The sequence below is a fragment of the Typha angustifolia genome, chromosome 6 (assembly GCF_048772165.1).
Source record: "Typha angustifolia cultivar Huaian chromosome 6, ASM4877216v1, whole genome shotgun sequence".
In the NCBI taxonomy this organism is placed as follows: Eukaryota; Viridiplantae; Streptophyta; class Magnoliopsida; order Poales; family Typhaceae; genus Typha; species Typha angustifolia.
This window is the reverse complement of record NC_133244.1, coordinates 326029-353149: the sequence shown is the minus strand read 5'-3', so window position 1 is coordinate 353149 and position 27121 is coordinate 326029. Positions and strand designations below refer to the sequence as shown.

The following is a 27121-nucleotide window of genomic DNA, read 5'->3' as shown; positions in this document are numbered from 1 at the left end:
AAAACGTCTCTTTTCTATTAAAAAATAAAGTCACACTATTTTTAATACTATAAAGAAGTCACAATTTAATTTCTTCTTTTTAACCAAACGTTAAATTTGTTTTAAAAAGTGAGTACTTTTTTTCCACCGTCTAGTAACTACACACCCCCAAGAAGAGTATATTAGTTTTGTATGGTAAAATTTAGTTTCGAGAAAGATGATTTATGTTTAACATAATAAGGTTTAGTTTTATGGAATAGGATTTAGATTTAGTAGGGTATAGTTTAGTTTTGCAGAAATAGATTTAAATTTAGTGGGATATTAATGAGTTTGGGGGAATAAGATTTAGATTTAGTGAAGTAGGGTTTAGTTTTGGAGAAGATACTTTTGATTTAATTACGGGTTAGATAAAAATTTTAATATTTCCTTTTATACAGTAGTTTTATATTTTATAATAAATGAAAATTATCTATCCACCATCTTACTAGTGACGGAAAGACTTATCTCTCAAATATATGATAAATGGAAGAAGGAAAATGATAATTTTGGCTTATTGAAAGGATCCATGATTAAAATTTAAATTATTGATTTCTTAAAGAGAAAATTATCATAATAAATATTTTGAAGTTATTTATATTCAAAAGGAACGGTGATGTGATCCGAACTTAAGTGGGTCAACTTAGGGGGATTTTGAGTTTGCTTGATCGAACCTGCTTATTTATATTTTAAAAAAACTTTTGACTTTATACTTGTGTGATCAAACGTCTGGCCAATAGCATTTGGACGACTAAATATGAGAACAACCTTTGTCAAGGTGTTCAAATCCCGAACTAACAACATTTGAATGCTCAAACCTAAGAGCAAGCTTCGTCGAAGTGTACAAATGCGTGTCTAATAGTATTGAAAGGCCCGTCAGTCAAGAGCAGCCTTTATAAAGGCATTCGAATGTCTGAACTAGAGAATAGCCTTCGTTAGGTGTTCAAATGTCGATTTTAGTCCGATTAGGTTATTTTGGTTGTCTTTTAGGGTTCAAGCTCAATTAATTTTGAGTTAGCCTTCAAATAAATATGTACAGTGCAGCTATGATTAGGGCATTAAAAAATATTGATATTTTTCAATCTTCTTCTATCTCTCATCTCTTTTAATCTTCTCCTTGATCCAAGGCCGACGCCGTCAAGCCAACGCCAATCCATTCTTTTTTGACGATTAATTTCTTATATCTTTTGATTATTTATAGACTAGATAAAGACTTAAAATCTTAATTTGATAAAAAAAAAAATCTTAACAAAATTTAAGAGTTTTGTTAATCTTTGGACTTTTGTGTCTCTCCAAAAGTTTATGGTGTTGATCTTGTATTCTTTATAGTCAATAATAACCCTCCGATATTCATGCGTGAATCAAAAGCTGCATCAAAGACAGTGAGAATATATATATATTTTTTTAATGACAGATGTATCACTACAAGAAATTGAATCAACCTAGAGTTGGGATTGACTCCAAACCAAGTAGTTGGAATTATTTAAAAACAGCTGGTGCCCATGGAGCAAATCGTGAACCCAAAGTTTCAACCGACTACTCAATCACGTGACGCCTACTCGAACCTTTCCGGATCCTCTTATCTACTACGTGATTGACCATCCAAATTAATGTTCCCCTTTCATTTATGAGCTAGCAGTTTCCTTATAGATTTCTTCACACGAATCTGGTGCTATAAAATAAAAGCGTTAATTATGTCTACACCCCCTGAATAATATTTAGTTTTCATGGGACCCCCTAAAGTTTAAGGCTAAGTGAAACAGTGGACGACAGTGATAAAAAATACCTAATTGGTCCAAAACCTCATCTCCACCTCGATCTAATTGGTAGTCGTGCTACTTCAACATCGGGGTGATGGTGGCGATTGTTCGAGTACACCCCCGGATCAAGTGGTGAATGGAGATCTAGAAAACCGACCATATCTACAAAATGGGCTCACCGTCATTATTCTCACTCTTGTTCGCCAAACATGTGGCACTCATCGAGCATAGGTGGAACCAATATAGCAGCAACGGCCTACGATGAAATTGCTCGTCGATTTCATGGCCACAGAGCCAAAACCAACTCCCCCTTCTTCCCTACTTTGTAGCTGCCCACATCGCTCAACCTCGAGCTTCGCCACAAGGTGGCGAAAGATTTGATTACCGGATCGAAGAAGTGTGCAGTGCAGCTGATTGCCACCGTTGGTTGGCGATGGATCGTTTTGTGAGGCTACTGCCATGGCTAGTCCTGTTGGAACCGCACGATCCTCCTTGGCAACCACAAGCGAAAGCTTATCCTCAAGACCAATAGAGGGATCAGTCGCTCTACCCCATCGAGATTAGCAAAGTCGTCGATGCTATCAACGTTGAGGCCGGGGAAGGAGGAAAAGGGAATGTGAGGCAGAAGCCGATGATGGTGAAGGAGAAGAAATGGTGATGGTTAGCGACTATTGAAGATGATAACAAAAAAATTAAACGATATTACTATATATAATTTTATCTTAATTTAATTAAAGGGTAAAATGAAATCAAAGTTCCCTCCAACGAGAGCTCTAGGTTATTTTAAATTAATTACGTCTGATCAATGACATGTAAGTCGACTCACCCAATTTTTCTAATAGTACATTAACACAATGGTGATGTTAAAATTTTTCCAAAATTTATAGGAGACAATACAACTTAAAAAGTTTAGAGGGTCTCTTTGAAATCTGGATATAGTTGGGGAGCGTAGACATAATTAACCCTTAAAAAACTAGATAATAAATTTTGATTAAATAGTACAATAGAATATGATAAGAAATTTGATGTGGACTATCGTAGAAAGAAAGAGTGAGTATTATAATCGGAAACCGATGCTAAGTACTTCACAGATACTCCTCACTCTCCCTTCCACAATTAAATTAATCAATTATAATTACTCAATAAGCTTTTGACTAAACAAAACTACAAGCAAAGCTACGTGCCCTCATCTTCCTATAAGTAAAGTACATTCATTCATGCCCTCAAACCTCCCCACAAAGAAGTGTAGAGAGAGAGAGAGAGAAAGAGAGAGAGAGAGGCAATGAGAGTATTCGGCCTTTTCCTTGTAGTGTTAACCCTGGGCGTGGTCTGCTCCTCCGCTAGTACGCACACCGGCTCACCTCCTCCCACCGACTTCATCCTCACGTCGTGCAAAACCACGCGGTACTCGGACCTCTGTGTGCGTTCCCTCACGCGCTACGGCCCCGCGGTTCACCGTAGCCGGCGGCAGCTAGCTTACGCCGCACTAACCATCTGCGCCGCCCGGGCCCGGTCCACGTCCTACCTCGTGACCCAGATGACCTCCGGGTCCAGGCCGTCCCGGTCCACTCACACCGGGCCGGTTCTGGACTGCACCAAAACAATGAAGGACAGCACGGACCGGCTTAGGCAGGCGGTACGTGAAATGAACCGGATGGGCCGGCCAAGCAGTAAACGGTTCAAGGTGCGTCTGAGCAACATCCAGGCTTGGGTGAGTGGGGCCCTCACGGACGCCACCACCTGCCTCCAATCCCTCGACCAAGATGTCATCCCATTAACCGCACGAGCTGCTGCTATCCGGAAGAAGGTGGTGGAATTTTCCCAGTACACCAGTAATACCCTGGCCCTCATCAACCAGCTTGAACTACGTAACTGAACTGGATGGAAGGATGTCATTATTATTATTATTGTTTTCATTATATATATGTATACTTTATCCAGAACTTGGATAAGAGTCTGTAACTTGTATATTATCAGTCTGTTTAGTGTTTTGATTTAAATGAAGGTATACTCATGGTGATGATGCCGTCTAGTCATGAATCATTACAATTTTGTTCAAATATATGCATGGGAAAGGATGATCGAGATGCTTTAAAAGTAGCTGGCTGAGGTTATTTTAGATGTATATTTTTTTGTCTCCAACTGTTTCTCGTAATTTTGTTCTTGAAGGCCAAACTTATTCCTTTCTTAATATTGCAGTTTTGCCTCTGACCTTCATCTGCGTCCACTCTTCACCTTTGCTTAGCACTTAAACTTCAGACAACCTCCATTTGTGAAGGTAATGTGAGTCCAGTCTGTCTCCTGCTTCTGAAATAAGTAAGAGATGAAAATACTTAGCTAATTAAGCCTTACATAAATAAAAACATTAGCGTAAGCCTGCTCATATGAATGCACCCAAATGATTTTGGCCTATAACTAGAGCAACCATGAGCAATATCATACGACAATTTTAAGATTTCAAGAACTTCACAAGGCTGGGGCCATAGAGATGTGCACGGATGCAAGGGGATTCAACGCTGCTATCGGATACATCTAGTTATATAATGGACCAACCTAAGGTGGTTTTATTTGTGATGACGGTGATGGGTGGTTTGATGATGGAATTAGTGGAGATAATGAGATCTAAATAATAGAAGTGGAATAATGGAGATGATGATTGTATTGGGTAGATGTGTGATTTAGAAAGAAAGAATGGGAGAAGATAGTCGACCATAAAAAAGAGATCGACGGATAAGGAGGGAGAAGCTAGCCGATGGCTAGAGTTTTAGGGTGCTTATGCTAGAATAAAGGTGCTTCTGCCAAGTATTATATATTAGGCTCAGTATGCTTTCATTCTCGGTCAACAGATCATACAATCAATTCATTGCCCAAGAACTCATGGTTTATCTCAAAACCTCTACTAGCAAAGTTGGATCTTCCATTCTTGAAGTTGAATCTCCAAACTTTTGATAGAATGGAATGAGATTCATCTGTGACAGCTTAAATTTCATAGATTTCCCAACTCCTTTATAAAACTCATTCACAACTACATCTCCACAATCTCCTTTGAGATTTGTTGGTAATTTTATATATTTGACATAAATTTTTTATTAACTTTGAGCTAAGTTTTAAACGAGATCCACACATTATTAATGATAGTTTAATAGTAGAATTAATTTAGCTCAAAGAGTACTTTATTATCATATATTCACTTAGTCAAATCCATGAAGAGAAATTAATGAAAATTAGCTCTAAAGTGGGTATTATCGCAATGAAAAATAAAGAAAAGTGAGTTTAGTACCATATTAGATATTTGATAAATGTTAGTATAGTATATCAGTAACAAACTTCTTATGGGCTTTGGGTCCAAAAGGGGTACCTATTTTGTGGGTAAAGATTACTATACAACTTAACTCACACGCCGCCCAGTCCAGCTCGGTTCGATTCACACAGGTCAAGTCCAATTTTAATTTTTTGCCTGATACGGGTTCAAGGTTGGTTGGTTGAACCTACCCGATGTCGAAGTAGCGTGTCCCTTCGATGAACAATTAATGAGTCAATTAGTTGGTTGAACCCAACCCGAAATGGTACATCTATTCGGTGACCATTTGCATCTTTTCGTCGAGCCTGTTTAATTATATAAATACGCTGTCAGTCTTCATAATTTTACATAGAAATTTAGTTCATTCTTTCTAAGTTTGAGTCGAGTCTTAAGTTTGAGTTTGCATTTGAGAGAGAGCATAACACGATTCAGGTTCAACAAGGCATTCGAATAGCTGTTTCCTTTTAAGTGCAAGGCAATCGTATCCTGGGAGCCCGACGTTCACTGTTCCAGAAGCAATCGATAAAGGGCAAATTGGTCTTAAGGAGATAATATCCAACACTAGACTCGACTATTTAGAATTTTATATTCTGTAATCTGTAACTTTATATAATTTATTTATTTTGATCGGATTTTTTGTGACTTTTTGGAATCAGATTGTTACCGCTAACAAGATTCTTATCAATGATAGCAAACAGTCAAAGCTTCTATCCTTCTAGGTGCCTTCATCAAGGATGCCCTTTCTCTCCTTTCCTTTCCATAATTGGTTTAAATGTTTTATTCCTAAAGTTTAAAGAAGCTTTCAGACGCAAGCTTTACAGGGGCATCGGCCTAGCTAGAAGTGCACCAACATTATCCCATGTTCTTTTTGCAGATGATTTATTAATGTTTGGTAAAGTTCTGGCCTTTGAAGCTTCCTATCTACAAAATATTCTTAGCTCCTATGGTGCATTGCATATTTGTGTTCCTTGAAACTAGTGTGGCAAAATGAGAGAGTCCATGCCATATTTGTGTGCTTTACATGGCAGACACTATTTTCAAGGAACTCAACTCTCACCTCTTATTTGAAGTTTCTCAATCCAGTCTCGGCTAGTTTTACCTCTCATAGAATTCCCCTCCCTTAACAAAGATGATCTAGTTGGCTGCTCGAGTGCCTCTTGGATGGTTCCAATACTAGTAGAGTATGACTCATCTAGCTCTGCACCCTTCTCCCTTTAGCTTAGGTAAAGCCATTTTTATTGAGCACTACCGGAATGCTCTCCATGGAGAAGTTATAGCTCTTCTCAATACAATCAAAGAGGCCATCAAACTTGCAAATGGTAATAAGATATGGATCTTCAGTGACTGCCAAAATCTCGTCTCAGCTATTAACAGCCCCTCTCTTGATAAAGTGGTTTGGACAATAGCTCCTTTAATCCCTAAATGCTTTCATTGGATTTCCAAAGCTTCGTTCCTAATGGTATGCTACACTAGCAGAAATAATAACCTCACAGCTAATAATTTAGCTAAGTTTGTGAAACACCCATTTTCAAAAATCATGTGTTCCTCACATGGAGAGTTCTACGTGATTCTCACGTGACATGTTAGTGAAAAAATCTCACAAAGTATCTGGATAAGTCTAGAAATACCATAATAATCCAAAGTTACAATTATCATAGGCCTCAACAAACCTTTAGGAATACAAGTCCATACACAAATTTTAAACATAAAAACCCTCGCAAGGGCTAAGTCCAACTAGGAATAATAGAATAAACAATACTAAATAGGGAAATGAATATGCTACTCCTCGATATCCGCATCCTTCATAATTAGCTTTGAAGTATTTCCACCAAAATGGCGGTGAACACAAAGCCCAGCAAGTATAATCCAATAGTAATCTATGAATATTATATTGCATGATAAACAGAAATGCAAATCCATGAACATATTAAGGAAATGTGTACAGTACAATTTTTAATAATTATCATCATCATAGCTCAATATACATAAAAAATCCACACAGAAATCGAGTCACTAATGTTATATCTCACAAAACAACATAGTATCAAGGGGGACTAGTCATCTAGCGGTATTATCGTTCATACATGCCTAACGACGCTGTATATGACCGGTTATTTATGGCCATCAGACTAAAGACCCCAATTGTAGGCCCATCAACACCACTCTAGTAAATCATCGCACAGAGCAAAATCATTACTTGTAGCTGAATTATCGCATGGAGCAGAATCATCGCATACGACGAGTAAGAGCACACAGCTCGATAGAAGCCCTGACCCTACGTCCTCGTGTACTGCTAAAACTATAACCCTACTTCTGAATCATCTTTACTAATATCATACTAGACTAGTCTCCAACTAGGGTAGTGTAATTATCTAAATGCTCTACCAACTAACGACCTCTGTAGACCGCTAATATAATACTATATAATACACTCTACCCTTAACCCCGGGTTGAGTGGGTGAGAGGGGCACTGCCTAGTTGGGACTCGACTAACAATGATACGTGCATGTGGTGCCATGACTTCTATTATTTATTATATCATGATCGTCAAAGTAACATATATTATAAACAATGTATAGAACCTGTCATACATGTGCAATAAGTAGTAATTAATGCAAGTAAGAATTGTCATGTAATTAATAAGTAAGAAATGACATGTAATTATTACAAGTAAGAAATGGCATGTAATTAATGCAAGTAAGAAATGACATATATATACATTATTCATAGACTAATATAGGATCTAACTCGCTTGGGATATCTCTAGAATCCGTCTCTCTCTCCTAATTAATCGGCTCCTCCTAAATTTCAAGATCCTCCCCGTACAGTAACATGTCTAATAATTTATAGATAAAATAAACATAAAAATGATAAACTTATAGAACTAACTACCTTGTTGTATAAATTAAATTTGATTTTCTAAGTTCGAGTAGTTGACTTGGTTTTGTATTTATCCTTTTCTATTAATATATTATTTTGTATTAATTTAAAATGGTCATTTATGGTAAAATTAGAGTCATTTACATTTGCAAGTGTCAAATTGAAAAGACTAATAAATTCAAATGCCTATTTTAATTATGTATTGTTCCTAATTTTTATTAATAACATGGTTAAGAAAATAAAATAAATAAAAGAAATATAGTTAACAAAAGTTTAAGAAAAATAAAAGACTAATAATAACTAGCCTATGGTCCACATGTTGGGTTGGGCTCAAGGGTTCACAGGCTGGGCTGGGCTCAAGGCCCAGTCAGCATTAATGTTGAGGAAGTGGGCTATGAACCTACCCATAGTCCACTAGGCCGAAAGATAGGCTAGCTACAGGTGTAGGCTATAGCCCACACTATAGCTGCCTAGAAATTGGGTGGGTTGGGCTTTAGAGCCCAGTCCACCACAACAACCACTAGAAAGAGAGAAAATAAAACAGAATAAAATGGTCAGCCCAATTCACCTCTAGCTACAAGTGTGGGCTGCGGCCCACACTATAGCCCATAGAGGTCGGGTGGACTGGGCTCCCAGTCCACCACTGGCTACGGGCGTGGGTTATGGCCCACCTGTAGTCCATCAGGGGTCGGGTGGACTAGGCTCACGAGCCCAATCCCCTCACCGAGTTTGCCGACCTGGGATGCGGATTCGTAATGATTTCAATGTCTATTCAAGCTCCTTTGACTCCTTTGATCAACCCCTACTCAACTCAGATCCTCTCAGAATAGAGAGAGAGAGAGAGAGTGATGCTGCTGCCGGTGATCCCTGTCGCCGACAGCCAAGCTCCACCAGCTCTCCAAAGTCGACAAGGTCGACTTGGGTTGCAACTTGGTTTGAACCATCGGTCGGTGTGGCCGATGTGAGGAATGAGGAACTCCATGGCCAGCAGCCATAGAGCTTCCTAATTCGGTGAAGAATGGGCTCGAAGCCCTCATCTCAAGTACCCACCTCTTCCATGTGAAGAGGTGAGTCAGTTGAGGCTGACGAGCGAGGCTACCACCGCCAGTGGTGGCCGCTAGTGTCCAAGTAACTCAGCGGTGGGAGGCAACATGGCATCGCCTCCCACACGCCCCATGGGTACCCATGGCAAGGGGCTAATGCGGGGAAACTTCCTAGATCAGTGGGTAGTCGACCCGAAGTTGCTGGCCGGCGAATTTCTCCGACGAGGATAGAAATTGATAAACTATAATTAATCATGATTTACTAAGCAATATTGAAATTAAATTAAAGGGAAGATGGAGGCTAACCCGAGGATTGAGATGAGAGGGTTTTGGTTGGCCGCCGGCGCTCCGATGATTCGTTGTCCGCGACGAAGGCTTCGGCGGCTCGGAGGAGAAAAGATAGAAAAGGGTGGAAGAGCGAGAGAGAGAGAGAGAGATTGCAAAGCGTAGAAGACCCGAAGGAGAGGGTTGTTGGAGTTTAAATAGAGATGAGGCGGAGAGGGTGGTGGAGTTGAGTTCAACTCCACTTCGGCGCACTTCTCTCCCACCTCTCACAACTAACTGCGAGAGGTGGGGGAGAAGGAGAATGGGTCAACACACGCGCTTGACGTGTGCGCTTGCAATCACACTTGCAGTTAGAGTGCACGCGCTTGGCGTGTGCACTTAAATTTTTCTTTTTTTTCTTTTTTTATTACATGGGTGTTACAGTTTGCTTATGTAAAACAATGTAGTAAGGAACGGGTCAACCCTTCTGCTAACTTCCATTGCAATATGATACCTTAGATTGAATAAATCTATGGACTATGTTTCCAAAAAGAAAAAAAAAAAACATAGCAAGAATTTCTCGTACCATCACAATAGACACATTTGGTAACATGAGCAATGCCTCAATTCATTAAAACTATGGTAACAATAGTAATAACTCTATTTAGGAATTGTTGTTCAATGGCAGTAAACCTATTTAAATCTGATATTTTTATGCTTCACTTTTAAGAATTCTCTCTCTTTAAATTTTTTTTAAAATGACCGAAACTCTGAAACGGATAGAAACTCCAAAGTATTTTGTTTTTCTCTAGGACCAAAACCGAATTGAATTGAAACTTCAAACTATAAGACTTCAAAATGGCATAGTCCATGATTGGACTCATAAACCTCCCGAAGTGGGAAAACTGTACATTCTTGTCCACCTCTACTTTTCACCAGCAAAGGTTTCAATGGCTACAATTTCTCCAAGGAATCTGCTAGATATAATCTACTTGTAGAATCTCTGAACTCCACAAGTCAAACATGTTTTAGATCATTCAAATTTTATATGACTTATTTGTTAAATTTGCTTTAATGGACTATTCAGAGTACTTGGAAGTGATATATTTTTCCGTATAATAGTGATTAATTATTTTATTTCTCTTTGATTTTCCTTTCTCATTACTTTCCTAGTCAAAGTTTAGTAATTAGGCAACAAGTTAATGGAATGCTTGTAGTTTATTTACTATGTAAGCTTCAATGAAAAGAAAAAAAAAGAAGAAGGTAATAATCTATTCATAATCCATCAAAAGGGAAGGAATATGAGGGCAATAACTTTTACATAATTGAATATCCAAGGACAAAATTTATGGGCTTGAAAGGATACACAAGAGATGATTGACTTCTGTGCAGCAAATAAATCTACCCAGAAATTGAACTAATAGACATCGATTAGGCAAAAGGCTCATCAAAAGGTATGTGAATGTGAAGTACCGGCTCGTTATCGACATCAAGAACTCTCTCAAGTGATGCATAGATTAATTGCAAGAAGATAGAAGATTAATTGGTTGTGTTCAAGCACTTGAGCCTTGGAAATCTTATATCTATTATGATCTCCTTTGATAAGCTAAGCCATATATAATATGAGAATGAAACACTAAAAACTTCAAGTATGCACCTTTGTTGAATGTCTTTTAAACTCTTCAGGTGACCTCTCTCACATCTTGTGAATTCACAGCCAAAATTTTAGTAAGATTTATCTAGCAGTGGTCTTAGGAAATGGAGCAGCCTAATCAGGTGTCTCTGGCTACAATTACTTCCTTTAATCAAGTATTCAGGGACTTATCTTTGGAAGAGGAAAACCTTAATTCAGGTTGATAGTATTATAAATAAGAACAATTACAATCATCTTTTTTTTTTGAAATCCTTGCCACTTCTGCATCTTAATTGGCCTCCCAACATTTAGATAATCAATAGTCCCACAACCTCATTCACAATTCAATGTCCAGCAATGATTACTACTAGTAGGAGCCACACTCTTGTGAATGAACATCAGAGTAAAATTAAAGAGAAGTCATAAGACACGTCGAGATTAAGCGATAACAGCAACTATACTTTCTACGCTTCTCAGTTTATATGCTATCGTTTTTGAGACACCTTCTCCATTTGAGCATTCGTTTTGCTCTTTGCTTGCTGTAGATTGCAAGCACAAAACAAGTGCTCAAATTACAAACAAAGTGGTTTGGTTTGGTTTGGTTCCATTGCTTCATAGCGGATTTAATATCCTTTTTTTTTTTTAAATACTTAGCTGTATATAACTTGGGATCTACGAATCTTTTCTCCTGCAGAAAAGGAGGGATTAGACGTGTAACTCTGAGTGAAAATCTAATTTTTTTTATTTATTTATATACCCTCAAGAGCGATCCAATTTACTCACTAATATTATCAGTAGTCTAAATAATTTGAGATAATAATTATTTCTTACAAACCAACGAGTAGATTGCCAAGAGAAGTGATACAGTTTACTCATTAATTATAAGTTGAAATTGAGGTTCAATTTATATCTGGAACTCGTGAACAATCCGCTATTCTATTTCAATTTTTTGAGATAGTTTCAATCTCCTATATATATATATATATATTTCTAATTCAAGAGTGATAAAATATTAAATAAAAAGAATACTAAATATGTAGATTAAAAAAATTCTAAACATGAATATTAAATAAAAATGCTAAATATATAGGTTAAAAATATTCTAAACATGAAGGAAAAATATGCATATTATTTTATTTTCTTATTTTTAGTGATAATTTGCATTATATTTAAGAGATAATTTATTATGCTTAATAGTAAGTTCAATATGTAAAAGCAATACTATATTGAAACTTTTCTGAATGAACTAACTAATTAATTTATTCTAATGAGTTTAGGAATTGAGAACTACAAACAATAAAAAAAAAAATCTAAATTAACACATAAATGATACTATGCCCCATTCATGTCAGCTTTCCTCATCTCCCATGCTTCCAAGTTTGAGACTTTAATATCCTCTTCTCCATTGTTGAATACATAAAGGTGAGCATTTGATCCTATTGACAAAGTTGGATAAACTCTTGAAGTAATGCAAGTCTTCCCTTTCTCACCAAAGCTCTCTACCACAGAGTTATCAATCTGCATAAAAGACCAAAAAAACAGTTTACTTTTAAGAAGTCCAATAAAAAAAGTGAGAAGTATATTAGTGAGAAATTAAGGCTCATACTAAGCTTCTCAGATATATTTTCTTAGTCTTCGTTATGTCCAGATCGACAAAGCCAGCAAATGTTGGTTTGAAAAGCTTTAGACCAAAAGAGGACCTATTTCCAAATAAACAAGAAACAAAATTATTTAGCAAATATAGAACAGAGTAATATTAATACTTTGATAGATTGAGATACAAACCTAGTAGGATCTTGGCACATGAGAACCATATGCTTATGAACATCTTTAAATACTCTAAAAAAGACTGCAGTTCTCTCTTGCAACTTAGAGGAAGCCAAAACCCAAAGCCCAAAAGGTCCAACCCCACCTTTAACATCTGCACCTTTTATTTTGCATAGAGATTGTGCGTCACCTATATAAGAAGAATCAAATGGCTCAGCTTTCTCTAAGCTTGCCACATCAAACTCCACCTCCACATCAGCCTGTCCATACACGAAAAAAATAGAAAACAAGAGAAAGATAGAAAAATAAATATAATATATGAAATACTACTACAAAATAGAAATATATATATATTATAAAGACTAACCTGAGCGGTCTGTATTCCTTTTACTTCGAAGTAGTCTCCACTCTTAACAACCTTATCATTTAAATTAACTTGTTTCCCCCTGAGAGATCCAAGCTCCTCAATAGGCCACTGGAGTAATTGTTTACCACTTGGATGAAGCCAAATAGTTCTTGGAACAGCCTAAAATTAACCAAAACAATAAAAAAAAAAAATGCAATGAACCAAAACATTGGGCTTATCCTAATTATTAATTAGCTTATATAAAACAAGTACTAACCTGAATACCAGACCAACCCTTGGTCTTATCTGCATTCACGCTATCAGATTCATTACTCCAACCCCACAAGATCCTGCGCTTCTTATCTGAATCATAGAAGGTCTTGGAGGCGTAGAAATTACCGTAGTCGAACCTCAATCCCATACTATTGTCTACTGACGTGGCATCCGGCACGTATTTATCCATCTTACGGTCATACGTACCAATCGTATAGTACTCAAACCTCGTCAAGTCCAAGCTCACCTTAAGCACGTGCCTCATGCCATGGCCATACATGGACGTATCCAGCCCAAGCTTCCCTTCCTCGGCCACCGGAAAAAAATCCGGGCACTCCCACATGCCAGTCTCCGGCGCCGAGTGCAACGGATGCTTCACCTGTATCCAGTTCTTGAGATCCTTACTCCGATAGAGAATAACCTTCCCCCTCTTATTCCACTTGCTTCCAACGGCCACCCTCCAGTGGTCATCCGGACCTAGCCACGCCGTCGTCGGGTCGCGGAATGCGCTGGCGTTGACTCTGAACGTCGGGGCGATGATCGGGTTGTAGTCGGGTTTGATCCACTCGCGGAGGTAGGGATCCGATAAGTTGGCAGGGAAGGCGATGTTTTGGACCTGGTTGTTGTCGGAGTCGATGCCGGTGTACATGATGGTTGGGGTGCCGTCGGAGAGGATGGTGGCGGAGCCCGACCAACATCCCTCGATGTCGAATGGCTTCGTCGGGTAGATCGCCGGCTCAAGGGCGATCCAGTTGATCATGTCTGTTGAGATGGAGTGAGCCCAAACAATGTTGCCCCAGACTGCACCCTTAGGATTGTACTGGTAGAAGAGGTGGTAGAGGCCTTTGTAATACATGGGTCCTGTACGGTGATCCATTTATTAGATTACTCTTATTTTTAACTCATCAACCAAGTATAAAATTATTAAATAAGTCGATCGATCGAGCTTCATTACCATTTGGATCTGCCCGTTCGTTCGTTCGTTCGGTCGTTCGGTCAGCAACACAACCCATGAGAAGAGACGTCAGAGTTAGAATCCAATATGAGAAGGAGATGACATGCTTAATATAATATGAGAAGTTTGAAATAAGTAGTAAAGGAATATATACCGTTAATCCAATGCATTGGAGGTTGAAAGTGATACCCTGTCCTCAACTTATCATCGACAATGTCAGGTGAAATAGATTGGAGTTCTGAGTATACCATATGAGATGCCTCTACTATTCCTCTCAACTGCAGTACAAAAATCACAACCAATATTGCAAATATTTTGTGAGAAGTCTCCATAGAAACAAGTCGTCGAAAGAGAGAAGGAGGAGAAAGTTTTAGATAACTGTAGCATATGAGTGTATATATATATAGATCTTCGAGCTCTTCTTTTATGTCTATTTTTTTCAAGTTAGATACTGATTATAAAAATAAATCTCTATCATCTTAGATGGTCAATTCATGACCATTGGATCATAGATTTTAAATTCGATATGGATAAATATCTATCTACTAACAAACCAACCCCTAATCCGGTGGTGGAGTTACAGAACGCCTTCTTTCTTTCCGGATTTATATTCTAAATGTGAGGGGGTGATTCAACTTACAACTAGCCGAGCCTGAGCGAAGAGCCGAGGCCGACGGAGGAGATTTATTTGTTTAGGACTGACTGCCTCCCTCTGCGTTGAGTTGTTCTTTTCTTATTATCTTCTTGATGCAAAGTTTGTTTCCTGCTCCAAAACTGGACCCTTTCAAACCCCCCGGAGTTTGGGGTCATTTACATAAATAAATATGGCAAGAGAGAGAGAAAGAGATCTCATGGGTATTACTAATAAATGATTTCTCTTTCGAAATATGGAGGAAGTGTTGTTAGCTCCATAAGCAACTGCTCTCTCGACTTGACAAGCCTAGACATCTACTGCAGAGATGATGTCAGACTTGACAAGAGTTTTCATTCATTGCTGCAGAACTTTTCTACGTCTCCTCCTACCTGATTAGTCTTCAAGTTATATATATATATATAGCAGTTGGCTGCCTTCTAACCGGGCAAAAGGGAGTAGTACTCCATGACACCCCTATCTATTAAAAATTGATAAATATGAAGACTAAAAAAACGTAAATATAGTATGACCTTCTAAAATGGATATTTATGTATATGCCTTTTAAAATTCTTATTATTTTATATATACACTTAAAACTTGAATGAAAAAGCGAAACTATCTTTATTCTTGTTTTGAACTCCACTTAAAAAGGAACAATTATGGACGTAAATAATATACATTTTGAGGGAGATAAATAATTTTTTAATCGTATACGTGGAAAAAAAAAAAAAAAGAGAGAAACCCAAATAAGTATTACTTTGCAATTAGGAAGATAGAAAGAAAGAAATCATATTTTTATTTAACCACAAATATTTGAAAGTTATGTCCCAAGATGTTACAACTTCTTATTGCATTTATTTTCTTTTCCTTTTTTTCTTTTTTTTTTTTTTTGGTTTTTGAGTTCGGTAGTTTTGTTTAGGTTATTATTGGTGCTTCATGTTGTTCTAATTCCCTGATTATAAAGTTACTAATTACTTGACAATAAAAATACCGTAGATTGGGTTATAACCTCAATGTTGTAGAATATATTGGAAAAGAAAACAGAATCTTAATACGAGATTTCTCTCTTTGACGACGTTAGGATTGTTGGAACCCCTTCCCATTAGTTCTTCTTCTTCTTCTTCTTCTTCATGTATCCATCCGTATAATTATATTATGCTCTTCTTTTTCTGTCTCCATATTTTGATTATTTTTTACAACTCTGGCAGACTCGTCGCACTCTCCAAGGTTGCAACAACAGACATATTACTTCTTAAAAGAGCTCATGGAATAGTAGAAATGGGAGATGTCACTTGCAGATATAGAGCTTACCTCATCCTCTGCATATCCTTCGGTTGCTGCAAACTTGTCACCCAGACAATTGCAGAAACAGATGGTCCTACCAGAGAACAGAGAAATGACTCCTAGATTATTCATTGCTGCCTTGTTTGTCCTTTCCAACTAAATGCCAGAAGTAACAGATCAACTGGTGGTAGGAATATCTGAGAGCAGAGCATGCAATAAACAGAGAGCAAAGAAAAGAAATATTGTTAAATAACTTGTCTCATTTGGATAAATTTAATGTACTCCTGTGACTTTTGGATCTTCTTTAGGCTTTGATTTAAGGTGTTATAAATCAATAAGCTAACATTTGTTTATGACATATGGATAAGGTCTCTTACACTCAAACTAGGATTTTGAATCCATTAAAAGAATTCTCATCTACCCGTAATGGAACTAAACTCGAGCATTTTCCAGATATTTCTTTCGAACTGGAGTTGGAACATGTTTGAGAGTTTCTTATTTGATTTAAAACTCCTCAAAGCTTTAGAGATATATCAGGAAATATTCAAATTTTCATTGCGGAGGATTCAATGCACACTTCTTATTCACTCTTTCTTCTCGCCCACAGCCAAATGGGTCTAGTAACTGGATTATGAAGTATCTTCCTACAAGGTGGTTTTTCCCCTTTTACACTACAAACCAGTTGGGCTCTCTCGTCTTCTCTTCTCCTCTCTCTCTCCTCTTAACCGTGCTAATTCAAAAAGGACACTCAGATTCCTCTGCTTTAGACACCTGTATTGTTCAGCATATCCCAGGCTACATCAATCCCTTATTACAAGTGTATTATAAATGGGTTAAAGATCTATTATTATTGTTTATTGATCAATAAAATTACTAGGAAGGACTGGAAAAATTAGTTTCCTCCACTTTTTCTTAACGTGAAGCTTTGCAAGGTTGAGACCCTATAGGTGTGAGTCCGGGTTATTTCTGCACTTTGGTCCTCTGTTCCTTTCATCTATTCTCTTATTTGCATCCTCTGGCATTTTCTTGTCTGCCAAATAGTTTTTTTTTCTTTTTTTTTTTTTGGTCGATCTATGAAACATAAATAATATTTGAAGCTTATTAGAACTTAATCCTAGCTCCTACGACTTCTGTACCTTAGTCCTTACTACCATACATAAGAAAACTGGACGACGACATCAAGACTGTTTGAACTAACATGGGCCATCAAGTCATCTCAATGAACAGCAGTAAGCTGACAACTGACTCATCGTCAACTCGGATTCTTGACATGTTCCTCCTCAAATTGAACTGAGCCTGTAGAGCTCAGCGTTCAAACAAATAGAAATTATTCGGGTCAGGGTAACAGTATGAATTTGACAGTGCCTAAGAGGACGAGAGACGGACAATACTCCTGATGGAGATATTTAAATCACCATCCTCGCAGTTATGAAATGTAATGAAACATTGTACAAGTAATATGGTCATCTCATATCAGATCTATATAGGTAAGATCGCGGATACTTGGCAGCAATCTCCACAAGGATCTCTCACATGCCAGAGTGTTTAAAATCTCTATAAGAATATACATAAGGACAACCATCATGCAGCAAGTGTCCTCATCCATCACCACAGGCATTAACTACATCTATAAATGTGAAAAGCAAAACATTTTTCATTATTAGTCCTCCCCAGTGCTTTATCATCATTCATCACAATTAGAGAGTAAGAACTGAAAAAAGAAGAATGTATGTATCAAGCAAGGGAGTATCAGATATTGAAATCAGTTTGCATTGAAGCTAAGAGGTGTTTTGCTTTAATAGTAGATGTACATATGCCACCAGGATCTTTCAGTACACCTATGTTCTATAAAACGAATAGCATTATGTAAACAGAAGCTTATAGATGGATGCCGCATGAATTTGAATTGATTAAAGAGGATTTTCACATTAAGTATCTAATTTATTCTACCATGTATCAAGTAATAATTCTTGATTAGCAGTTTGAAGCTTGGGTGCTAGCTTCTTTAAAAACTTAAGCCTTTATCTTACTCCAGCCAATATATCTATCAAGTATTAATTCTTGATTGGCGATTTGAAGCTCGGGTGCTAGCTTCTTTAAATACTTAAGCCATTATCTTACTCCAACCAATATACAACTTCAGTCGTCAATCATCATACTCTCAACTGTTCCCAGCTTAAGCGACAAAAATTACCAATCTCAAGCAAAACATATACAGGAGCCTATTTCTCTCTTGGAATGGAAAGAGAGCATTTACCTTAATGCAGAGGTTCTAATCCTAATCAGAGGAGCTCCCTATGGGGACTTCATCCTCATCAACTGTTGCAGTAGGATCCTGAAAGAGCAATATGAGAAATTACTAAGCTTTCAAGGAAAATAACATAATGTATACTAACCAACTCCCAAAAGTAGCAGTAAGAAAGAGAAACCATTGACTGGAAATACTTACCGGCAATTTATCCCAGACCTCCACCTTTGAGTTTGAATTTGTAAGCATATAACTCTCACGTAATGGAGCCCACCCAGGCTCATAAGTATCTTCTTTGTCCAAACTAGGAAGCTGGACAAAATCAAGATACTAATATTACAAATCCAAGATGATCAATTGATCCAAACAAATAGAAGGAATTTCACCGGACATGACTATGTAACAGTAAATTAGTAAACATGCCTAACTTACACCACTACATTAAAAAGAAAAAATACAGAATACTATAAAGTTGTGCTAGGGGTGAAAACAGATCGGATATGGATTAGATAGTGTCCAACTCACATCCGAATCCATATTTTTAGTCCAGATACGGATTCAGATACGAATATTAAACGGATAGCAAAATTTAAAATCATATCCGTCGAGCACTATCCGGTCCATATTTTTAGTCCGGATACGAATTCAGATATGAATATTGGACGAATAGCAAAATTTAAAATCATATCCTAACTAAACGGATATAAATAATTTATGGTAGAGGATCGGATCTTAAACAGATATGATCGAATTCTAAATAAATTATTACCTTTTATTTAGACATAATTAACACAAAAATATTAACAGTTTCACAAAAAATAATTTATTATATGTTAAATACATATAAAATTAGAGAAATTAATCTTTACAAATAATATATAACGCATCATTAGTAATAATATTAATATTCACTATTTAAATAAGCAAACTAAAAAATTGTAAATCATTCAAAAAAATATGCAAGTAAACAAATATCTGATATCCGTATTCGACCGTATCCTAGATTTTTTCAAAATCCTATCCGTATCTAAATAGAATAGAAATTTTTTATCCGAATCCAATCCGGATCAAAGTTAATCCAACCCGTTTTCACCCCTAAGCTATGCACATACAAGAGTCAAGAATATATTATTTACCTTCTTATCTTATAAGCTAATATTTCCCAAGATGTAAGATATCATCTTCTACACCAAAACTACTTTCTCATGCTCAACCGCCTCAAATCTTTGTTCAGAACTTCCCATTTAGTCAAAATAACAAATTGACTAAACTTCCTAATAAGTCAAAAGTGTTGCAGCCAAGTTGAAGCAACTGAGCTAAGCTCAAGTCAGGTTGAACTCGCAACTATTGGAGCCAGCTCAAGTTCAGCTCACTCGAGTACCAAGTCAAGCTCAAAATGCATTTCTAACAAAAACAATGTTGTCCTGTCCCATGATTCAAACAACCGACCACTAAGTCATAAGTGAGAGATCAGGCATCTAAGAATATCTCAAATCAACATTTGCCTAGACAAGCAATATCTCTCCAAAACTGCTTATAAATGAGTCCAGAAACAGAAAATGTCTCTCCAAAAGACAAAACAATTTAAGACACATCATCAAGCATGGCAGAGGCATTTTTGATTTTACACTAGTGATAGCTAAAAGATACATGATAAAGTATATCATGCAACTTCAAGTGTCACAATCAAGCATCTCAGAATATCTGAATGCAGCATTTTACCTCAGAAGTAATAATCTCACCAAAACCCAAAACCACTTATATAAACTAGTCAAGGAATAAAATTTGTCTATCTGAAAAATGAAAAAAGAATTGTATGACACCATTGAGTATGCCACTATGCCAAAGGCATATCATATAGTGTGAGCTAAAAGATACATGATAAAGAACTATATCATGCAACTTGAAGTATCAGAACTTGATAAAAGAAATCAGTGCCATCTTAGTGTCATGATATATTTAGTATTCAAATGGAAGACCATAATAGTAAAGCAAAAAATGAAAAATGACACGCGTGAAAAGGAGATCTGTCAAGCTAAAAAAACATGAACAATGCATATCAGCAAGATGTACAAAAAAACGTGCAAGTATATTCTTTTCAGTGTTCAAGCCAAATACAAAAAACAGTAAGTCCTAAAGTTAGTAGTCTTGTGAAATTTCAATAGATAGCACTTAAGAAGGTGGAAAAAGCACCTCAGAGGAACTGGATGACAAGTGGCTAGAATGACCTTGAGTTATCAACTATTTTAGTTCCGATAGAAAAGTTCTTTTTTCTTTGTTTGGCCAACACTGAGATGAAAAAAGATGTACCGCTTATAGAAACATGATGAGGTCACTATATAATGAGATATAAGACATGCCATTCTACAAGTATGTGAGACAACATAGACAATGATTCACAATCGCAAATTGAAAAGAGCTTATCCATCTTCCATTTAATTGAATAGGTAATAAAAAGAGACTCATCTTAAGCCTATCAAAACTGACTCAAGCTTAATATACCGAAATATTTTGTTTCACATTCCTATACTTCTGAATAATCCTCTATTACTATTTGATCCTAACAGGGCAACATAAACTTAGGCAAGTTGTCAATACCACTTATCACTGGTACCTTCTCCAGTAGATTTTTCACTGTTGATCACGTTCCAAGAGAATTAATGTAATATGTTGCAAAGAAAAAGAGAGAGAGAGAGAAAGGAATGTCTGGCTTTCCCTCTCATTTCTAAGACTTAAAACTTCATTCGGGTAACAATTTCGTTACTTGCACATTTAATGCCTCTAATCTTTCTCCACAAAATCTATGTATAACTCACTAAACCATGGTGGCTTTCTTCAATAAGGTCTAGAAAAGCAAAGTTCCTATCAAAGTTAGAATCTTCCTCTGGGCTTAATTTTTGGGATCGCTTTCACACTAGTGATTTCTTGCTTTGGAAGGGTATTTAGTCTAATTCAATCCATCCACTTTGTGCTTGTAAGCTGTAAAAGAAGAAACCCTGGAACATTTCTCTATTATCTTGCATGGTCTAAATAGCTCTAATTATTCCTCAAATTGTTCAGGGCTGTCTATCTTCTTGGCTTAATAGTTTCATTAGGAACAACATGTAACCTAGTCACCTAGATGGATGATGTTAATTTGCTTCCTCTAGTGGAATATTTAGATGGAAAGTAATATTAGAATTCTTGAGAAATCTGCGAGAAAATTTACTAGTTTTTGGAGATCAATAGTTGATATATGGCATACTTGGGAGGTTTCTTATCCAACAAATTGTAACATTTATTATGATGTATCATCCTCTTCTTGTAAGATACTAACATCAATTTTTCTTATTATAATTAGGGATCAGCCTTTTATCAAAAACAGAAAAAAAAGGAAGAAAAAAGAAAAGGTTTGTTCATGTCCAATGGAGACAATATATTTGGCACAACAGAGTGATTTCATTGAATTAGTAGGGTCCTTAAAGTGAGAGAACCAAGACTAACACGAGAGGAACTTGTGAGAAAGGACATGAAAACGTTTGATCTAACCGCAAACCTTTGAATGAAACAGAGATGAATAGAGGAAAAGGATCATATAGCCAATCCCAAATAGTTGAGACTTAATATATGTTTTACAAATTATGTCTTACATAATTGTTTTTTTTTTTTTTGTCATATCTTTATGCTACAAGAGTATATAAAGTAAACTTTGAGGACAATTACGTAAGATTGTATATACTATTATACCAGAATAATCTTTTAATACAGACAAATGATATATCATGAGTACATTGTGTGAAAGACAACCAATTTCTAAACAAAGATAAAAGCAAATATTGATAAGAATTGATGTTCCTACCCCCTCCTATTGAAGCTCAAAGCATTCAGAAACAATCTATTTAAACAGAGAAACAAAATGAGATCTAAATCATTTCATGGATTATATAGTTGAATATACAACAAACCGTCAAATACAAAGAGTAAGAGATACAATCAATACCTTTTGCATCTTTCAATTTTGAAGGATTTAAACCTCTCTGTGGATTTTGTCCCTTACTGACCTGTGCAGAAAACCCCGAATTAATCAATTATGACAGGAATTTCATCTGCAATTGACTTGCAACAACAAATGGATAACTCAGCAAACAAATATAGGAGTTAGCAGAAATATAATGTCCTCTTACCACATTAAATAGCCTGACAACTGAAATCTCAGCAGCAAACATGCAAGATATAAAGATGGTCAGTTAGTAAAGCTTCAATCTAGAACAAGGTTTCTCACTGAGCACCATGACTGACAAGGTGAAATAAAAGCAGAGAGTTCCCATATTTTGTATGCCAATTGACACTTACCTCCTTTTGTTGCAAATCTAATAAGAAACTTTTCCTTTGCAACCAAGAAATTAGCTGGTGTTGTGTGCCCCTTTTCTGCTGCCTATTTTAAATCAACCAAAAGAAAAGATCAATAAGGAACTTGTATAATTAAACAAGCAACCAGAAGTCATAGCACATTAATTGCGAGCAGTAAAGTAAAGTATACCTACCAAGAGCTTCTCCTTCTTAGCCTCCCCTTGCACCTTGTGCTCCGCCTCCTCCGCAAGCTTTCTTCGCGACCATCTTCTTATTTGGAGACAAAATGGACCCTAAAAACTCAAAACAAAGTGACATCACAAAGAAATATCATCTTTGATATGTTCCTCCTCACATTGAACTGAGCCTTATTAGAGCTCAACATTCAAACAATAGGAATAATTCTGGTCAGGGTAACAGTATAAATTTGACAGTGCCTAAAAGGACAAGTGACGGACAATACTCCTGATGGAGATATTCAAATCACCATCCTCACAGTCATGAAATGTAATGAAACATTGTAGAAGTAATATGGTCTTCTCATATCAGATTTATATATGTAAGATCGCGGACACTTGGCAGCAATCTCTACAAGGATCGCTGACTAGCTAAAGTGTTTAAAATCTCTACAAGAATTTACGTAACATTCCGAGCATATGTTCTACTATTATTTGACCATTAAGGACTACCATCTTGCAGCAAGTGTCCTCATCCATTACCACAGGCACTACAACATCTATAAATGCTGCAAAACAAAACATTTTTCATTATTATCAGCATTACAAGCATGATAGTTGTAGAACATGTAGTAAAAAAACATATTCAATTACGACAACCAAACAAATGAGAACAACCATATTAATATTTCCAAATTGTTCTAAATTTCCATTAGCTAATCAGCCATTTCAGAAGACCCAAATGATCCAAATGTTCTTACAAAAGTACCCATCAATGAGGGAGCACATATTACCTTTCTTGAACAGAAATCTGACTCAGTGTTTACTGTCCACTATTAAAAGGATCAGTAGCCAAGAAGTTCTGGATCTCCAACATACTCGGCTATCTGTTCCAGGCGCACATTGATCATGGCATGGCTGTCTGCATCCCTAACCACTCCAGTTTCATCCTCCAAATTTCTCTCCACAAGGTTCCCATACACACCTTTGTACTTCCCATACAGCACGAGCACTGATCCTCCCCTCTTGGGCAGCGCCGTCTCTAGCATCTCTTGCTCCACTCCCTGCACCAGCTCCCTGCTCCCATCCATGGAGATATCACAAGTCGTGGGCCCAACAACATCCACTACTTCCCCCTTCTTCAGATACAGCTTCCCCTTCATCAAATCCTTGCTAATAATCCTAACCCTAATATGGCTAGTGAGCCACCGGACAGACACCTCCTCAGAACGACTACTGCTTGGCTTCTGACCCAATTTATCATCTTTCTTCCTTTCTTCATCCCTATTCCTCTTCTTATCCTCCTTCCCCCTCTGCCCCACTTTGTTGGCCGCGTCGACAGCCGGAGCCTCCTTAACAACCTTAAAGACCCCACCTTTCTCCATCACTTTCCACTCTCCCCTCTGCTTCTGGGGATCCGACATGGAGGGGTTGTATCCCAAGCCATGGGTGCCGGCACGGCGGTCGTACTCCACGACCTTGGTGTCGCCCTTATTGTTGTGGCGCCCGATCCCTTTCCCCTCCGACCACCCATACCCGGCAAGAATCGCCGCGGCGAATCCTTCGACGGGGACGTCCTTGAACTCGTCGAATCCCCGATCGTCTGGGAGATTATTCATGTCCTCCCTGAACCTCCGAAGCATGAAGTCGCCGGGCTCGCGCCGCTCCTCCTCGTCATCCCGATGGGGTTCGGATCCGGAGCCGTTGGATGTGGATCGAACCGTCAGCCCGTATTGGACGTTGGAGTCGGCACCGGCGGACGAGGTGGTGTCGAGGATGAATTTCGTGTCGACGGAGGAGGAGGACGGGTCATCGTCGGCGGTGGGAAGGGGGAGGAAGTGCTTCGACCTCTTGGAAGGGTGGAGGTAGTCAGCGTTGGGGATGGGGGGGATGACGAGTCTCGATGCGCCCGCGGAGTCTAGGGTTTGGGAGGGATCGAAGACGGTGACGAATTGGGGCGCCGGGGAGCTTCCGCTGCCAGATTCGGAGTCGCGGAGTGGGGGTTTGGGAGGATTGGGGCGAGAGGAGGGTTTGGAGGAGAGGGAGAAGGAGAGCTTCGTCTCTTTCTCTCCCATGCTTCGCTTCCTTCGGGTTTTGGCTTCAAAACCAACTGAAGAAGAGAAGAGAAGAGAAGAGAAGAGAAGAAGTATCGGTTGGATTTGTACTAGAGTTTTATAGACGAATACGAATTAGGGCCGGCGATGGACCCGTTTACCACAAACCGGATCCGAGCGTAACTAGGATTATTTTATTCGGGTCCCAACTACGAAACAGGGAATTTTAGTCGGTTTCGGATCTCATTCGGGGCCGCCAGATTGGATCCTATAAATTATCTTTTGACCGAGACGACATTATGATTTAAATGACCATGTTTATGTCAAATAAATGTGTATTATAATATAAAAGATTAGAGTTACTTATTACTATTATAAAACAAAAGTTTGGAGTAAAGTGATTTTTATCCAAACCGATAATAATTTTTAATCTATAAGGCCACAGAGACACCGTTAATTTTAGATTAAAAAAATCTAATATTTATAATTTAATTAAAAGTGCAGAGATTAATAAATCTAATTCAAAGTACAAAAAAAATAAAATATATTTAGCGGCCACAAGTTCATTTGTTTCAGTAAACCTCTTTTAAGATGTTCCTACCTTTACTGGAATTGGTCAGTCTCTAAAATAAATGGATGCCAGGCTTAAACAACCCTGTTAAAAATTTGTTGGCGGAAATGGATCCATATTTTGATTTATTAATAAAATAATTAATATTTAAATTAAAATAGTAAATTAAGTTTATTTTTACTGTAGCCCTAAGTAAAATACTAAACTCTTAGAGCATCTCCAACGTTGGCTCCAAAGGCTCTAAATATGAAGCCACCAATGGAGCAAGAGCCCGGTGCACTCCAACCCACCGGGCTCCATATATATTAAAATAATAATATAATATACATTATTATATTAACTATTTTAAATTACTTAATAGATCATCTTAGCGTTATTCTTTTTTAATAAAAAATATATGGTTAGCAAATTCTCATCGAGATCTTTAAAATAAAACTAATATTCAATAGTTTTAGAAGTAATTTTAAATTACTAATTTTTTTAATTAAACGCATCGAAATTACATTACACGAAATAAACATCAAAATAAGCATTACATGTCATTAACTAAAATATATCAAAATTACATTACATAAAATAAACAGAAATTAACCAAAGATAATAAAAGCAATACATGTTTAATATTCTGCCAAACAAGAAGGATATCGAAAAGATGTGGAGCGAATATTTGGAGTTCTTCAGGCACAATTTGCCATTATTAAAGGACCAGCACGATTTTAGGATAAGTGAGTATTACACGACATCATGATTGCTTATGTGATAATACACAATATGACTATAGAGGATGAACAGGACGAGAACCCGATATTGTTGATTCTAGTCAACTTCCAATCATTAAAGAGCTTGAAGCGGTGAATGATGATGAACGATTTCAATAATTCCTTGCTCGACATAGGAAGATCCAAGATAGAGAGGCTGGTAGAAGCACGGGAATGAAGGAATATAAATTTTAATGTAATTTTTATTTGATGTATTTCATTTTTAATGTATTTCATGTTTGATGTATTTCATATCTAATGTATTTTAATTTTTAATATTTACATTGGGGATAATTTTGAGTAATTATATCTTAGGATACATAATTTATTAGACTCATTTTTATAAATAATAAAAAATTTAAAATTTAAATTAACTTAAAAATAATTTAATATTAGACTCATTTTAAAGTTCTCGATGAGACCTTTCCAATGGTATTATTTTTGTTAAAAACCGATTAGTAAAACTAATTATATATTCAGTTTAACTAACTAAATTTATTAAAAAGGATACAAATAGAATTAAAATTATTGAATATAACAATTAGTAGGCAATTTTGGCATTTTCAAAATTTTGATATGACAAATAGAGCCCCTCCATTTTCATAGAACCCCACTATTCCTAACTCCAAATTTAGAGCTAGGTTTAGAGTCCTATTGGAGCTCAACTGAGCTCTAAATTCCCAAATTTGAAATTTGAAACCCGGTTGGAGTTACTCTTAAACGTTTTACTTAAAATGCTTATGAGATTAATATTTTTCTAAGTAAAATACTAATCTTGTCACTGTTTTTATTAAAACGCTTCAGTAATTTTTCAAGTCCCTTAGTTTACT

The 27121-nt window shown here is 37.0% G+C and overlaps 4 protein-coding genes across 10 annotated transcripts; 1 reads left to right on the top strand and 3 right to left on the bottom strand.

Annotated features, from left to right (window-relative positions):
* Positions 1-3057: 3057 nt before the first annotated feature.
* LOC140761185 (pectinesterase inhibitor 9-like) lies at positions 3058-3651 on the top strand. The gene has a single exon (XM_073098405.1). It carries the CDS (start codon positions 3058-3060, stop codon positions 3649-3651), a length of 594 nt encoding a protein of 197 aa, XP_072954506.1.
* Positions 3652-12146: 8495 nt separating this feature from the next.
* Positions 12147-14659, bottom strand: LOC140760993 (beta-fructofuranosidase, insoluble isoenzyme 3-like). Of its 2 annotated transcripts, XM_073098137.1 has the most exons (7): positions 14392-14659; positions 14238-14246; positions 13287-14143; positions 13031-13189; positions 12682-12923; positions 12503-12596; positions 12147-12414 (listed from the first exon to the last, which is right to left on the bottom strand). In XM_073098137.1, exons 1-7 carry the CDS (start codon positions 14567-14569, stop codon positions 12229-12231), a joined length of 1725 nt encoding a protein of 574 aa, XP_072954238.1. In that variant the 5' UTR covers positions 14570-14659; the 3' UTR covers positions 12147-12228. The 2 variants fall into 2 exon arrangements, with proteins under 2 accessions (XP_072954238.1, XP_072954237.1); XM_073098136.1 differs by lacking the exons at positions 14238-14246; positions 14392-14659 and having other exon boundaries at positions 12148-12414; positions 13287-14138.
* A 2955-nt stretch (positions 14660-17614) lies between these two features.
* LOC140760994 (protein MOS2-like) lies at positions 17615-25037 on the bottom strand. Of its 6 annotated transcripts, none has more exons than XM_073098141.1 (8): positions 23703-25037; positions 22927-23025; positions 22736-22817; positions 22567-22586; positions 22383-22443; positions 18605-18715; positions 18413-18490; positions 17615-17866 (listed from the first exon to the last, which is right to left on the bottom strand). In XM_073098141.1, the coding sequence occupies exon 1, from the start codon at positions 24981-24983 to the stop codon at positions 23754-23756; it is 1230 nt and encodes a 409-aa protein (XP_072954242.1). In that variant the 5' UTR covers positions 24984-25037; the 3' UTR covers positions 17615-17866; positions 18413-18490; positions 18605-18715; positions 22383-22443; positions 22567-22586; positions 22736-22817; positions 22927-23025; positions 23703-23753. The 6 variants fall into 6 exon arrangements, with proteins under 6 accessions (XP_072954242.1, XP_072954240.1, XP_072954243.1 ...); XM_073098139.1 differs by lacking the exon at positions 17615-17866 and adding an exon at positions 17900-18199 and having other exon boundaries at positions 18291-18490; XM_073098142.1 differs by lacking the exon at positions 17615-17866 and adding an exon at positions 20597-20692 and having other exon boundaries at positions 18211-18490.
* Positions 18434-23681, bottom strand: LOC140761184 (uncharacterized). Its single transcript, XM_073098404.1, has 8 exons — positions 23678-23681; positions 23422-23477; positions 22927-23025; positions 22736-22817; positions 22567-22586; positions 22348-22443; positions 18605-18715; positions 18434-18490 (listed from the first exon to the last, which is right to left on the bottom strand). Exons 1-8 carry the CDS (start codon positions 23679-23681, stop codon positions 18434-18436), a joined length of 525 nt encoding a protein of 174 aa, XP_072954505.1.
* Positions 25038-27121: the final 2084 nt, after the last annotated feature.

What these genes read in the sequence shown, in the direction of transcription:
- LOC140761185 (XM_073098405.1), top strand. Translation starts at nt 3,058, where the DNA reads ATGAGAGTATTCGGCCTTTTCCTTGTAGTGTTAACCCTGGGCGTGGTC.
- LOC140760993 (XM_073098137.1), bottom strand. Translation starts at nt 14,569, where the DNA reads ATGGAGACTTCTCACAAAATATTTGCAATATTGGTTGTGATTTTTGTA. An exon ending in AGGGTTGGTCTGGTATTCAG is followed by an intron (nt 13,190 to 13,286) that starts GTTAGTACTTGT and finishes GGTTAATTTTAG; the next exon opens with GCTGTTCCAAGAACTATTTG. An exon ending in AAATATATCTGAGAAGCTTA is followed by an intron (nt 12,415 to 12,502) that starts GTATGAGCCTTA and finishes TCTTTTATGCAG; the next exon opens with ATTGATAACTCTGTGGTAGA.
- LOC140761184 (XM_073098404.1), bottom strand. An exon ending in CTAAGAAGGAGAAGCTCTTG is followed by an intron (nt 22,818 to 22,926) that starts GTAGGTATACTT and finishes GATTTAAAATAG; the next exon opens with GCAGCAGAAAAGGGGCACAC. An exon ending in TAGATTTGCAACAAAAGGAG is followed by an intron (nt 22,587 to 22,735) that starts GTAAGTGTCAAT and finishes CTGAGATTTCAG; the next exon opens with TTGTCAGGCTATTTAATGTG.
- LOC140760994 (XM_073098141.1), bottom strand. Translation starts at nt 24,983, where the DNA reads ATGGGAGAGAAAGAGACGAAGCTCTCCTTCTCCCTCTCCTCCAAACCC.